This window comes from Urtica dioica, chromosome 8, assembly GCF_054948205.1.
Source record: "Urtica dioica subsp. dioica isolate 48M chromosome 8, U.dioica_male_clone48M_v1_H2, whole genome shotgun sequence".
Taxonomy (NCBI): Eukaryota; Viridiplantae; Streptophyta; class Magnoliopsida; order Rosales; family Urticaceae; genus Urtica; species Urtica dioica.
The window spans coordinates 21,524,076-21,540,745 of record NC_142763.1 but is presented as its reverse complement, the minus strand read 5'-3'; the positions used below and the strand labels follow the sequence as shown (position 1 = coordinate 21,540,745).

Sequence of the window (16,670 nt, the reverse complement as noted above, 5' to 3'; positions counted from 1 at the left end):
TACGGAGTTTGTGAAAGATGGCGATAGATTCAAATACGCGTTCTTTTCTATTGAGGCGTGTCGTAGAGGGTTCAAGTCTTGTCGACCCGTCATATCATTAGACGGTGCATTTTTTAAGACAAAATACGGTGGACAGTTGCTATGCGCAATTGCGATGGATGCTAATTCTCAGTTGTATCCACTTGCATTTGGTGTAGTAGATAGCGAGTGTCATGCTTCGTGGATTTGGTTTTTGAGAAAGTTGAGAGAAGCTATCGGGGAAGACGTTGAAGAGTTGGTGTTCATATCCGATCGACATGTTAGCATCATACATGGCGTCGAAGTGGTGTTTCCCGGTATCCCTCATGGAGCATGCTTCCATCATCTCAAACTAAATGTCCAACACAAATTCAAGACCGACCATTGTGGAATTGAACTGTATGATGCCGCTTATGCCTTCAATAAGCGGGCTTTCGAAGCTCATTTTCAGCAATTGAGGAGAAAAGATGTCGAGATGGCTAAGTATCTCGAGGAAGTCGGTTTTGATCGGTGGGCAAGAGCATTAGATATAATGACAAGCAATAATGCAGAAAGCTTCAACAATAGACGAGGAATGCTAGAACGTTTCCCATCACCACTTTGCTTGAGTTCATTAGATTCACACTTCAAACATGGTTTTTTAATCGAGAAGAAATTGCTAGAAAATGTGATACAAGACTATCCCCGAAGTTTCAAGATAATCTCGAACATCTGAATGGCAAAGCACAATACGTGAATACCTACGGACTCGGGATGTTTGAATGTAATGTTAGAGACGAGAAAGGTGACTTTGATGTGCATTTGATGAATAACACATGCACTTGTGGACTACCACAACTACTTGAAATCCCGTGCGAGCATGCCATCGCATCCGCACAACACAGGAGTGTGGACATTTATTCGTTGTGCAGTCTTTTCTATTCGAAGGAGATATGGATTGAGATGTACAAGGAGTCTATATATCCTGTTGGGAATGAAGATCAGTGGAACGTTCCGGATGACATAAAAAACATGAAGGTGTTGGCACCAGTTGAAAAGAAGCAAGCCGGTCGACCGAAGAAACGTAAACAAGGAAGACGAAGAGTCAATCGATTCCCATCTCAAGGAGAAAAAGTTGTTATTCATCGGAAATGTGGTAAATGTGGTGGTATGGGACATAACAGGAAGACATGCACATGGAGAGAGTGAAAACTTGTTTATTTTTATTAAGTTGATCGTTATGTTTATTTTTTAAAACTTATTTTGTTGAACAATTTACGTTTAAGTTTGAGTTGAACATGTTTGTGGTTATATTTATGTTTATATTTTTATTTATTACTTTAAAATAATTAAATATGAATTTAATGACATGACCTCCACACGGCCGAGCTCGACCTCCACACGCCGAGCTCGACCTCCACACGTCCCGAGCTCGACCTCCACACGCCCGAGCTCGACCTCCACACGTCTCGAGCTCGACCTCCACACGGCCGAGCTCGACCTCCACACGGCCGAGCTCTGTCCGAAAACGAGCGACAACAAAAGATATCCAATATATTCCAATATATTTTATGACATCAAACTAGAACTATTCAAAATATTTAATGAAATAAAACTAGAGATATCCTAATATTTAATAAATATCATCGCTCTTCTAATTGGTAAAATAGGTCCGTTGACCATTTCTTCCTGAACGTCTTCATGTTCTCGCTTCGTAGTGTATCAAAACTGGCGTTGGCAAGGATATGCTCCATGTATTTGACTGCGAACATCCCACAATCACCACTAAAAGACAAAATCACAAAAAATGTTATACACAAATAACATAACTCTTAAATAATTCTTCACACATTTTTTTACATACCTTGTCACACATTGTGGGACGGTATCGTCAACTACCCATCCGAACGGTGGAAGTCGAATTTCCCCGCCATCTAGCTCTCGCTCCGCCTTCGGATGCTCGTTGAATAATCTCGACATTGCCATAACCTTCGATATCGCTTGACACCAATCCTACGTTAACATGAGAATGTAAGAAAATAAAAATATGATTTACTATAAACTTTAAAGTTTACTAACATCCATCATCGTTCTGAAGTTGTTGGCATGTTCTCTATTCTTCACAATGTCATTTTGGCAGTCCAAGACGGTTATGGTCAACTCTTTGAGGTCGACTCGGAACGTGAACCAATGCATCTGTCTGAAGTTGACGATGAACAAAATCTCAACGGCACAATTCCACGGCAAGACTTGAGAGTTCCTGTATCCAGTCATAGGATCAAACACGATTCGTTGATCCCAGTCTACGATATCCGCCTCATTGCCTGTTTCGTCGGCAATCTTCTTGTTCTCTTGTTCTTTCGTATAACGGCCCATATACATGTTGGACCCACTGGGTATCCATGATGCAGACGTCTTGACGATACCCGTCATATTGTCGTTGGCGTCTCCGTAGCATATGTATAATAGCATCAAGATGCTGTCAACGTATTTGGATTAACAAATATATATAAGTCATAATAATTAACTTTTAGATGAGAAAACATATTAAAAGTACAGTAGTTATACATACCGTGTCGTTTAGCCATTTTCCGTTCTCGAGAAGGATCTTGAAAAAATCTTCTTCCACGCTAGCGATCTTCACATAAATCTTCGGCATAAAATGACCATCAAGTTTACGCGTTTTACTCCACTTCACAACGGCTTCCCAATCTTTAAGTATTGGCTCCTTCAACGGTTTGAACGGCGACACCCGCTTATTTGTTGCATACTTCGGCCGCGTCGGGTCCGTGAAATCGGAGGCGAAAGTATCTTTTCGAATACGCATTTGTGATGGTGTTCGAACCTTCTCTTTCACCTTTCTTCTGTGCTAGGGTCGACAACGGGAGCCGTCTTATCTGATACATCGTTCCGCCGGGGACGTTTTTTACTAGGTGAAGCCGGCTTCCTCGTCGTACATGAGGGATGCGAAGACGACGGCTGCGACGCCGCATGTGAACGAGGACTAGGAGGGGCCGGAGGACTACGAGGGGCAAGAGGACTAGGTTGAGGTGGACGAGGTTTACATGCTTGTGTAGTTGGTAACGGCCCGGGACATAAACCCGTCACGTCCGACAAAATCATGTTTATTTTCTCGAACATGTCAAGCTGTAAGTTAATGACACAAAATACTGAATAAGAAACTACATTTTTATAGAAATGACTAATTTATTTATATCTTTTAAAAAAAAAAAACTAACCTGAGATCGCCTCATTCTCTCTAGCCTCCGACCGTTTGTACTTAGAGCTCTCAAGACGGTCGCCTGAGATCGTACCAACTGACTCTGAGATTTTCGAAGTTCATTATGAGATTTTAGTAGTTTATTATGAGTCTCGATCATATTATTCCACATTTCCTCCGTCAAAGACCACATAGGGAGATGATCGGGACGAGCGGGATGATCGGGACGATCGGGATGAGCGGGATGATCGGGACGTGTGAGAGGTGCGTGAAGTGTGGGCTGAAATGATTGAAACTAATAGACTACTTCACATGATTGAAACTAATAACTACTTCACTAAAACTAGTAATTAATAAATAAAATTTACCTGACGAGGTTCTCGCGGTGTATCTGAAACATGATCATCATCATCGTCTTCATCACTCCACAAGTTCTCCTCTTCGTCCTTTTCCGCTTCTCAGAGTCCGTCGGCTTCTTTAGCGATTGATTGTACTAAATCAATCTCTTCCTCGATATTACGTGGCTCAACCACGTTTTCGCCTTCCGTCGGATAGAGCGATTGACTGAGTTGTGTTTCTAGTTGCTGGAAGAACTCGCGCTCACCGGTCCTTGGTCTCAACATCTGAAGAACACCGAGCTACAAGAGAAAAAAAATTATAAATACTTAAAATTTAGATAAGTGTATAAATTATTTATAAAACATATAAATTATAAATTACCGTTTTTTTAAGGAAAACCTTCTCGACGTCCTTGCGTGTCACCACTCGAACGCTTGACCACGAAAGCATCCTCGATACTCGGACACCGATATTGTTCCCGAACTGCTGACCAATCTCCGGAATAGCCTCGAAGGCCCAATATTGCACGGCGTGCAAATTCCCCGGTAAAGAATACTTTGCCTCCTTCTGAAGAATGTTCTCGTTGGCGGATTTGTCCTTTTGTTTTAGACAGTAGCGTTTCATGTCCACAGAGAGGGCGGAGAACGTCTCTGTCCACGTGATGTTCCCCCATGGCAGAGAATAGAAGAATGGCAAGTCTTCAACCATGTAGAGATACTTGTCGTTGATGACTCGGTTGTGTTCTACTCCGAGGAGATACCCAATGACAAACACGCACAATCCGAGCTTGTACGCGTCCTCCGAATCTTGACATGTCTTGAACGCGTTCGTCAAGACTTCGAACTTGGCGCGTTTCGCACGCCGTTTAAGTGATCGGTCACGAGCCTATTACTTCTTCGCTCGTTCTGCTCCTCCGCCGTCGGACCGTCTTCCATTCTAAATCCGGTGATCAACGCGTATTCGAGTTTACCGAATCTCACGCGTTTATTTCCGATAGCGAAGTGAATCTCACCCCTTTTCGTTGACTCCACCTTTCGAAGAAGTAGAGAGTGTAAGAGTACTGAAGAGAAATTTAACGTCGTCGCCTCGAAGAATTGAGCGAACGGAGTCTCTGCAATCCTTTGAAGTAGATCCAGAGCTGTGAATTTTTCTTTCACAAGCTTCAACATTCCCGAACCACTATACGTTATTCGACCCGGAAAATTACTCTCACATAGCAACGTCAAATTCTCCTAAAACACGAGTTATAACAAGTTTAATCACTAATAAATTATAAAAACAAAACAAATATCATTCAAAACACAACTAAAATTAAATATCATTCAAAACACAACTAAAATTAAATATGATTCAAAACACAACTAAAAACACAATTAAATATCATTCAAAACACAACTAAAACCACAACTAAAATCTGAAAAATAAAATAAAAACAAACACAACTAAATTTAACTAGATTCTCCATAGCGACAACTTCATCGGATCCCGTCGGATCCCATCGGAATCAATCCGATCCCGACTGATTCCGATGGGATCCGACGGGATCCATCAAGATTTAAAAAAAAAAAAAATCACAGCGTTCCAAATTTAAAAAAAAAAAAAAAATTTACTATGACAAATCAAACCACTCTAATCTTATTTCTTATCTATGCTACACTAAGCAACCATGAAAAAACCATTAAAAAACATACATTTTTTGTCATTTTGAGGTTTTGAAAGCTATGGAGGTTGATGGAGGTCGGGGTCGGCGTCGGAGTTGGTGGTGGGCGTCGGAGGTGGTGAGGTCGGCGTCGGATTTGGTGAGGTTGGCGTCGGATTTGGTGATGTTGGCGTCGGAAAGGTTGGCGTCGGATTTTGTTTTGAGAGAAAGTGAGAAGATGAAGGAGATGGTGAGAATATGAGGTTTATTTTGAATTGAGGGCATTTTTGTCCAAAATTGGTACAAAAGTCCAATTTTGAATATTTTTTAATTAACGGGTCTAATTAAGATATTTACATCACTTTTAGGTCTAGAAAATGAAATTATGCAACATACCTACTCAACTTTTGGATTTAGAAAAGACAGTAAAAAAAAAAAACAAAAGACAGCTGTGCAAAAAAAAAAGAAAGGTGACTGAGTGTGCGTAATTTAAAATAAAATAATAATAAAAAAAAATCTTATAGCTGATGTGGGATTCCCACTATGCACTTGCCACTTTTCACTTTAGTTTTCTTTTTGTATTGGAAAAAGGTTTTAGTGTGAATTGGGTTTTTGAGAATTTCAGAATCTGAGATAGAGATGAGATGAGATGAGATGAGTGAGAAACTATTGAATTTTGTTTTTTGGGGACCATTGAATTTGAGAGTATAGAAACTATTTGACAAACACCAAACAGAGAGTGTTGTGTTCTCTGTCTAATACTTCACTATCGCTAACGCTTTCTTGCTCCCAAAAAATAAAATAAAAAACGCATTCTTCTCCATTAAATTATATTAAAATAGGTAGGTAGACTTTACTTTAATACCTTGATGTAAATCTCAATAGTTGGAGGAAAACTATTTTCGAGAACATATATCGAACGGAATAAAATATTTTTTTCAGGAATAAAAATATGAAAGAAATCATAAAATTTCCTCGGATGAACAATTTATTTTTTATTTTTTTAAAGAAATGTTATATTTCCTTTTTTTTCATATTGATTATCCATGTTTCTGAACATGGTATCCCAAAAAATATTGCTAGTGTATTCTACAAATCTTAAAATTTTATGCAAGTGTAAATATAGATAAACATGAAATTTATACAATAAACATATTTAAAAAACAAAAGAATGAAAAGATGATGATAAGAACAAGGAAATAATCCAAATTTTAATGCGATATTAAAACATTATTGCGCGCAAATACGTAGGGGATAATAATAAAATTATGATAATTTTTAATTTTTTATTTTACTGAAATACATTGACATGTTTGTTAATAATCACGGTTATTTATTGACGAGTTCTGATATAATCTCAATATCTAAAGATACCACTAATATAATAATTGAAAAGGTAAAGATAATTTAGAAATAAAAAAGGATTCATAATATGGTTTGTATTGGATACCAAAATTTGAGATAAAATAAATACCAATCTTATGCCTCCAACTAACTTGTGTCATGTAAATATGTCATTGAAATCTCTCCGATTAAGTCTAAATGAAAATACTCGATGAAAGAGTGCCTATAAATTTTATTGATAATACTATGAAAAAAAACGATACTAATTGATGGTTACTTTAAAAAATCAAGTTCAATATAATTTATGAGGTCGATACTAACTAATGTTTTGTGAGCTCGTCTTGAATGTCGAATTTCAATATTTGCCGACCGTCAAAACATTGACCATCTCAAAAGCGAAATAGCAATGCCTACCGTTGATAAAATGATAATATATATATATATATATATATTAAGAAAATTGATATGGTAATCGCATCTAAATAAATAGACCGTATATAACGTCACTACTACAAATTTGGTTTTCTGATGCGCATGACTATCAGGTGCGACTAGTCGCACCTAAAAGTCGCATATAAATGGCTCTAGTCGCACCAGATTGTCAACCCGAAGTATAAAAAATTTCGCTAATTTTTTTTTTGCTTTTGAGTATCAGGTGCGACTAGTCGCATCTGATAGTTTAAAATTACTATCAGGTGCGACAAAGTCGCACCTGATTGTTTAAAATTTTAACCGGGCCAATTCTCTCCCTCATTTTTTCATTCAGTTTTAAACTGAGTTTGAGATGATAAGAGAGCGAGAGAGCGAGACTGAGAGGGAGGGAAAGAGAGATCGAGCGAGAGAGAGATGATGAGAGGGCGTGGATTAGTATTTGTTCCGGATTTAATAGTTTAGGAATCGATTCAATGATGTTTGTTCTTGATTTAAACTGAGTTTGCCTTTGATTTGGATCTTGGCCGTGTGATTTGGATCCGGATTAGTGTTTGAACTGCCTCTGTAAATCGACGTGGACAGACCGATATGATCTGAGTTCTTATTTTTGGATATTTTTCATGGATAGTAGACTGTATGAGCTTTCTAAAATGACCAAGAACATGTAAATCCATTGAGTATTGAATGAGTTATGAATTTCCAAAGTTTGTGTTTCGCAGCAGTAAAACGAGATTTCCAGAATTGTAACAGTGAATTACGGGCTGTTTTTGAGATAGCTATTCTTGTCGTATATATGCTTGTAATATCTCGTTAGAAAGCTACATTAGTCTACTTTCATTTGCCGCTAGAATCAATCGATTTCAAGTTTTGTAGCTCGAGTTATGATGGCTTAAGCGCTAGTGGGTCAGGCTGTCGACCACCGTAAGATCTGACGACTCTGACCACCGGTACAAGGACGGAGATCAAGTCCCACTCTACGCCAACAAGGTCGGACCTTTCCACAATCCCAGGTAATCTAATCGTTTCATTCTCCCTCGAAACCCTCACATCTCTCTCAATTCTCGATCTGGCTCTCCGATCTGTGATCTCCGATACTAATATAGTTACTTTTTTTTTATTGGGTCTTGAAGCTCCTTTGAGAGTTCAATGACCGAGCTAGGTTGGATTTGGAATTAGCTTATTTTATTAATGGGAATACTGATCCCCGATACTGATCTATTTGGAGTGCGATTTTATACAAATTTGGGCAAGGATGTTGACATCTTATATATAGTTGAGCCGAATTGGATATTTCCTGTATTTGGTTCATAATTCTGTTTCCATCTTTGGCGTTATTAATATCATTATTCATCCATTTACCACTTTTTGTTTTTGTTTTTTTTAAGATAGAACTGTGCTTGTAAAGTTATGATATTTACTGCTGCATTGCTAAAATCTAACATGTTCTGATGTGTTCTTTGTGATTTCTCTTTGTTCAGTGAAACATACCGCTATTTTGATCTGCCTTTCTGCTCAGGAGGTACGTCCCTTGTTTTCTATATCCATTTTATTTTATTTTTTTATGTGATTGAGTGGATCCTGAGAATTGAGCATCAGGTGCGACTAGTCGCACCTGATAGTTGAAGACTTTCAGGTGCGACTTGTCGCACCTGATAATCAAGAGGATTATCAGGTGCGAACTTTCAGGTGTGACTTTGTCGCATCTAAAGTCGCACCTGAAAGTACTTTCAGGTGCGACTTTTGCACTTTCACTTTCAGGTGCGACTTTTGCACTTTCAGGTGCGAAAAAAGTCGCACCTGATGCTATATTTTGTACTAGTGCGTAGCTATTTATATATATTAAGAAAATTGATATGGTATTGCATCTAAATAAATATACCGTATATAACATAGCTAAATAGCAAATGTACATCTATTATTGAGTAAAAAGCATTAAAAATATGCTGTTGATTCTGAGATGACACAATAAATGCAAAGGTGAAAGATTAGGGTTAATTTTATTATAATTGCGCACAGACACGCTTTGAAAACTAATATTTGGACATTAATTGTTATATATATATATATATATATATATATATATTCATGTACATATATATACAAATATATAATTACAACTTACAAGCCTACCAGTTTCTTTGCTCTTGCATTGAGTGATCTTTTACCAATGAAACACAGTTACACAGATGAACATTAACTCTCCAAGTGCTTTGATTCGTGACACAATCAATTGGTCGCAAAAAAGCTATAAAACAAATAATAATACAAAATATTATATACAAGTATATAATTACAACTTACAAGCCTATCAGTTTCTTTGCTCTTGCGTTGAATGATCTTTTATCAATGAAACACAGTTACACAGATGAGCATTAACTCTTCAAGTGCTTTGATTCGTGACACAATCAATTGGTCGCAAAAAAGCTATAAAACAAATAATAATACAAAATATGGACCCACTTTCGTGGATTATTTTCTATTGATTTTGGTAGTTTCTCATCTCATCTCTCACCATCCTTGGACCCCAAAGAATTCAATTTTGAACTTTAATTAATTCGTGGATTGTGACGATGAATGAAGAAATTGACAGAAAACATAAGGATAGTTTTTGCTTGGAAAAATTAAAAAGGTTGTTACTCTTGTTCTTGTTGGAATTTTGTGATGTTGTAGAGATTCTATACACACCTGTTTTCCATTTCCAATACAATTTTTTTTATGCGAGACAAACTAAAATATAGTGTTGTATTTGCAGTGTGATTAGAGAAGATTTTGTATTATATATGATAAAATACCGTGTGGTAGGAGTTAACTTGAATCAATGTCACGTCAACAAAATGACTAAAAATAAAAATAAAAAGTATGAAACGTATGCTACATTAAAATCCTTAAGTCTTTGTCTTTCATGTTTAGGTATCGCCGCATATTTTACATTCTTCAACGACAATGTTGCTGAAGAGATATTCATTAAACTGTTCTAGCGGCGACATTGTCGTCAAAGATAGTTAAATAATCAAAATAAATGACACGAATATTCGGCTTATTTATTCACAAATATTTGTGACAACACTGTCATCGAGATTCAATCAATTTAAAAAAAATATTTCGGCTAAATTTGAAGCTGTTAATTTTTCTTCTCTTACCATTTCGGAAAAATGAATCTCAGCCAAATAAGAGATACCCGTTCATATTTGAAAGGTAAAGCATGTCCATTTTTTGTAGTTGTTGCAACCGACTATGCATATTAAGCAAGCAAAGACTGGAGTCTAAAAACTAGAAAGCGTAGTTACATGTCAACTGATCAATCTTTGACCAAGTTTTGAATCAGCTAGCTAGTAAAGCAAACCAAAATAATAAGAAATTAAAAATTTCAATTACATATATGTCATAGCCAATGTTTTTTTTTATCTTTACTTTCACTATCTTTTTTTAATACCATATATTCATACATTCCCTGCTTACGGTATAGTCTAACTAATTATCGTAACACTGCACTGTACATCTTCTAAACTTATTAAGTTTTTATTCAAGAATTAAACAGTAAGTCCTTATCAGTGTATATATTGCTTTGAAGCTAGTTATGGTAATGTAACCTCTCTAAAAAAAAAAAAAAAAAAAAAAAAAAAAAAAAAAAAAAAAAAAAAAACCTCACCTAATTCACCAACACATAGCCAGCCTTCTAAGTTCTAACAAACTATATACTTTGAACTGAGACATTTTTTATTTGAATACATACACATACATGAAGCCCTATAAAACAAGAGTGAAACCCCTCGCTTTTGTCTCATCCAGAACAGAAACATATTATTATTATTATTATTATTACTACTGTTACGGGATAAATTAGTCAGACTCCGAGCTGGCTAGTCGGACTACCGAGCAGCGAGAAGAATCCAGCACCGAGCTCAGGTTAAGTAAACCCAAGGGCCATCCATTGAAAAGGAACGAACCGTTCATAAGTTAAGAACGAAACCCACCGATCAGAACTTCGTAGAGAAGAGAAGAACGTGGGTCAAAGACTAGTCAAAACTAATAGAAAACATGTTTCAAGCTCTAAAACGCACACCTTGACGGTTCAGGAACCACACGAGGAGCATTAACCGCCCACCTCAGAGAGAGGCGAAAGGTAGTTACTCATAACCGTCCAGAACGTGGGATTGATCACCCCACGTTCCTCAGAATAACCGTCAAAGACACGACCAGACGAGTATAAATAGAGGCAGCAGCACAGAACGAAGCACGGACTTTCTTACACACTTTCTTTCACTTGAAATCTCTAGAAAACACTGCTCTCTTGTATTTGATTCGTCTGTATAAAGAGAAAGTCTCGCCTAAATCACCTCTGTACTCGGAGGCTTCGTACTCGGAGTCTGTGTATTTTCGTGAGATATTGTTGTACTAATTTTACAGGTCAACAGTTGGCGCTAGAAGGAGGGGGACCAGCTGAAGAAAATGGCTAGTTCGTCCGCACCCGTGAACGCTGTCTCTAACCAGGAGACGGAGATAGAGCACCATAACCGCACCCTGCCTCTCACCTCGGAAGAAATAGCTGAACTCCTTCCGGAACCCAGCCTCGAAGAACAATTCAGACAAATGCAAGAGCGTCTCTCGGTCTTAGAGGCAAATAACAGGGATTTGAAGAGAAGGTTGCAGGCAAAAAGGGTCACACTGCGAAGCGCGATAGTGATCCCAGATGAAGAGCCCTCGCACCGATCAGGGAAAGAACCCATCGGACAAGATCCGCAGGTTAAGAAACCTCGGAAACATGCCAGAGATCGGTATGAGAGGATGGAAGATGTTTCTGAGTCCGATAAGGAGCAATACAGTCAGGAAAAGATTCCTGATCGGTACCAGCCCAGCATGGACAAAAGACATTCAAGCACTTTCAGGCACAGCTTAGAAAGCTCGGAGACCGAAGACAGTGCAAGCACCAACAAAACAAATCTTAGAAGATTGGAACGTCGGATTGAAGAGGTAGCCCTAGGTCAGAAGGAGTCTGTTCCAAAGGTCGGAGAAGCTATCTCCTCGTTCACGGCCCGCGTGTTAGAACACCCGTTGCCTGATCGGTTTAGGATGCCAAGCATCCCAGTATACGATGGAAAGACCGACCCGGGAGACCATATAGACACCTTTTCCTCTTGGATGCTGCTGCAAGGGGTCGGACCAGAAGTTATGTGCAGAGCTTTCTCTATCACTCTGACTGGCTCAGCCAAAAGATGGTACAGAAAATTAAAGCCAAACTCCATAGGATCCTGGAAACAGCTGTCTAGAAAATTCATGGAACAGTTTGTCGGCTCCAGTTCAGGGAAAACTCCCAAAGAAAGACTGCTGGCGGTAAGACAAGCCCATGACGAGTCTCTAAAAGATTTTATTAATCGCTATTCGGAACAAGCACTTCAAGTTGACGATCTGAACGAAGACTTTAAGCTCTTCGGGATCTCCTCCGGCGTCCGAACAGAATCAGAATTCTGGTGGTCTCTTCAGAAGACTAGTCCAAGGGACTACAACGATTTCCTGAAGAGAGCTCAGAAATATATCAACGCGGAGGAAGCAAGGCTGGCGGCAAGAAAAGCAAAGCCGCCGAAGAGCTATCGAGAAGAGCATAGGGAACGACATTCTGAGGACAACCGCCCACCGAAGAAGAGCCGGTCAGGAGCAGGACCTCTGAAACCTTTTTCCAGTAAGTTCGATAAATATCATAAGCTCAATGCCCCGATAGAGGAGATATTTAGTCTTACACAGGACAAGGAAGATTTCCCTAAGCCTAGGCCGATCAAGAAAGATATCTCAAGGAGAGATAAAACAAAATATTGCGCTTTCCACGCTGACATCGGTCACCGCACTGCCGACTGTTTCAACCTCAAAGAAGCCATAGAAGCTCTAATCCGAAGAGGAGCGTTGAAGAAATTCAAGGCCGAGCAAGGGGAGCAAGAGGAACAGAAAGGTGAGGCATATGCCGAAATCTCACTCATAGTCGGAGGACCACATGTGGGAGGAACTTCAAGGAGCTCTCAGAAGAGCTATGTAAGGGAAGCCTACGCAGGACCACGGCAGATCTTGTTTACAGCCGAACAGAGGCCTAACAAGATAGCCAAATCTAGCTCGGAGCCAATTACCTTTACAGCAGAAGATGCTCGGTGGGTGATGTACCCTCACAACGATCCATTGGTCATTTCGGCTCTAATCGGCAACAGGAATGTACACCGAATTTTGGTGGACACTGGAAGTGCTGTTGACGTGCTCTATGAAGACACGTTCCATAAGATGGGTCTTAAGCAAGACGCGTTGGCTCCTTCCCCTGAAAATCTCTATGGCTTCACGGGAGATTCAATTCAGCCCAAAGGATTAGTCTCACTCCCAATAACTGTAGGAGAAAACCCGAGGAGTAAAACCACCAACACAACATGGATAGTGGTCCCCGGAAAATCTTCGTTCAATGCGATCATTGGCAGGCCGACCTTGCAGTCCCTCGGAGCCGTCGCGTCGGTGGAATATTTGAAGATGAAGTTCCCTACCGAGCACGGGGTAGGTGAAGTAGTCGGAACTCAGGCTATCGCAAGGAGCTGCTATGCAAATTATCTCAAAGAGAGTCAGGACAAAGATGTCCACAAGGTTATGATAATCGATTCGGATTTTGACCCATGCCTCCCGAGCCGAGAAGAAATTGGCCTAGGAGACAAAGTCGAGGAAGTCGCCCCAGATCCAAAGCAACCTGAGAAGAAGCTCAAGATTGGAAAATATCTTGAATCAGGTACCAAAAGTAACTTAATTACTCTCCTATCTAATAGCTTAGATATCTTTGCCTGGTCGCAGTCCGACATGACGGGGATAGATCCCCAAATAGCATGTCATAGGTTAAATATAGATCCTAAAGAAAAACCTATCAGACAAAAAAGAAGGGCTTTAAACTCCGAAAGGTATACTGCTCTAAAAGAAGAAGTAGACAAACTGATTTCTAACGGATCAATAAAAGAAACTAAATATCCTAAATGGGTAGCCAACCCCGTCCTGGTCAGGAAACCTAACGGGAAATGGAGAACTTGTGTGGATTTTACAGATCTGAACAAGGCTTGCCCAAAGGATAGTTTTCCTATGCCGAGAATTGATCAGTTAGTAGACGCTACGGCAGGTCATGAAATCCTAAGTTTTATGGATGTCTACTCTGGCTACAATCAAATCCCTATGTATGGTCCCGACCAGGACCACACGGCATTCATAACTGATCGGGGGCTATACTGTTACACGGTAATGCCTTTCGGGTTAAAAAATGCTATAGCAACATATCAAAGATTAGTAAATCGAATGTTCGCTGAATTACTCGGGATCACGATGGAAGCATACATCGATGACTTGTTAGTTAAAAGCCGAAAAATAGTTGAACATACGAATGATCTTAGAAGATCATTCGAACTTTTAAGGCAATATCGCATGAAACTAAACCCTCTAAAATGTACGTTTGGTGTCTCTGCAGGAAAATTCTTAGGTTTCATCGTTCATGAACGAGGCATTGAAGTGAATCCGGAAAAGATCACAGCCCTATGGAACATGAGACCACCTCGGAACATCAAAGAAGTGCAAAAACTAACAGGATGCATAGCTGCATTAAGTCGCTTTATCTCTCGGTCTACCGACCGAAGTATTCATTTCTTCAATATACTCAAAGGCTCCAAGGAATTTGAATGGACCAAGCAGTGCGACGAAAGCTTCGAATCCCTAAAGGAACACTTGGCATGGCCTCCGACTTTAAGGAAAGTGCAGGAAGGAGAGCCCCTGGAGATCTACCTAGCCATCTCGGAACATGCAGTAAGCTCAGCGCTGATCAAGAATGAGGGAAAACACCAGGTCCCGGTTTATTATACTTCGCGGCGCCTTAACGAGGCGGAAGGAAGATACCCGGAACTCGAAAAGCTAGCTTTCGCCCTCATCACTGCTTCTCGGAAGCTAAAACACTACTTCCTTGCACATCCGATTACGGTCCTCACCAATTTCCCACTGCGCCAGGTGCTGCAAAAGCCTGACGTATCCGGAAGGCTAATGAAATGGTCAATTGAGTTGACACAATATGACATACACTTCAGCCCCCGACCAGCAATTAAAGGACAAGCAGTCGCTGACTTCATTGCAGAGTTCACATACTGGCCAGTCGAATTCCCGATTTGGGACATGTATGTAGACGGAGCAGTCAACGAAAAAGGGTCCGGGGTCGGAATTGCGCTATCCAGTCCAGAAGGAGACAAGGCAAAAGGCGAAAAGATGTCGCTATATGCCGAGAAGGCTAAAAACTTAGCAAACGAATTCAAACTTTGCGAGATCACCCAAGTCCCAAGAGCCATGAACGTAGAGGCCGACGCATTAGCAAAGCACGCCACTCAAGGATCAGACTCGAAGTCAATCCCAGTGATCAAAATAGGGCAGCCCAGCATCGAGCAAGCCACCCATGTGCTTCATATCGAGCAACGAAAGTCTTGGCAAACTCCGATCAGGGAATGTTACAGCAGGGTACTCTACCCAAAGACAAAAACGAGGCTAGAAGTTTGAAGTTCAGAGCTGCCCGATATTTCCTCGAAGGTCAGAATCTCTACAAAAGGGGATTTTCCCAAGCTCTACTCAAGTGCCTAGATGAAGACGAAGCCGAGTACGCTCTCAAAGAAATCCATGAAGGGATATGCGGAAGTCACATCGGATGCGAAGCATTGGCGCAAAAGATCATCCGACAAGGACTCTACTGGCCGTCATTAAAGGCCGATGCTCGGCACATGACGCAAAGATGCGTCAAGTGTCAAAAGTTCTCAAACATCCCGAGACTTCCACCTAATCCACTCATCGCCCTCTCATGCCCGATCCCATTCGCAGAATGGGGAATAGACCTAATCGGAGCTTTGCCAACAGGCCGAGGAGGATGCAGGTATGCAATTGTAGCCATCGACTATTTTTCAAAACGGGTTGAAGCCGAACCCTTAAATAAAATAACGGCCCATGCAATTGAGAAATTCGTATGGAAAAATATCATTACCCGGTTTGGAATACCAGTTAAAATTGTATCCGACCACGGAACCCAGTTCGACTGTGATTCCTTCAAAGGTTTTTGTGAAAAATACGGCATTAACAAAGTTTTTTCCACTCCAGTCAGACCACAGTTCAACGGATTGGTGGAGGCCGTCAACAAAACAATAAAACACGGCCTAAAAACGAAGTTAGACGAGAAGAAGTCAGAGTGGGTAGATATGCTCCAAGAAGTCCTTTGGTCATACAGAACCACCGAGCACTCTGCAACTGGCGAAACGCCTTTCTCCCTCGCATACGGTTCCGACGCGGCCATACCGACCGACGTCTTGATACCGACAATAAGAAGAGAAATTTACTCAACAAAGGTAAACAACGACATGCTTGAAATTAGTCTAGACCTGTTAGAAGAAAAAAGAGAAAACGCCAGATTAAGAAATCTAGCTAACCAACAAAAGGTTTCTCGGTATTTCAACAGGAAAGTCCGACCAAGATCATTCAGAGTCGGCGACAAAGTCCTCGGAAGAGTTTTTCTCCACACCAAAATCCACCAGAAAGGAGCCTTCAACGCAAACTGGGAAGGACCCTACATCATCCGAGAAGACTTCGGAAACGGGGCCTACCGGCTACAACAGTTAAGCGGCGATATGGAGAAAAATCCCTGGAATGCTGAGCACCTTCGCCAATTTTACGTTTAAG

General features: G+C 40.2%; 1 protein-coding gene across 1 annotated transcript; it reads left to right on the top strand.

Moving 5' to 3' along the window:
• The first annotated feature begins 11,756 nt into the window (after positions 1-11,756).
• LOC149388526 (uncharacterized) lies at positions 11,757-13,822 on the top strand. Its single transcript, XM_089622457.1, has 3 exons — positions 11,757-12,010; positions 12,524-13,580; positions 13,757-13,822. The coding sequence occupies exons 1-3, from the start codon at positions 11,757-11,759 to the stop codon at positions 13,820-13,822; spliced, it is 1,377 nt and encodes a 458-aa protein (XP_089478583.1).
• Positions 13,823-16,670: the final 2,848 nt, after the last annotated feature.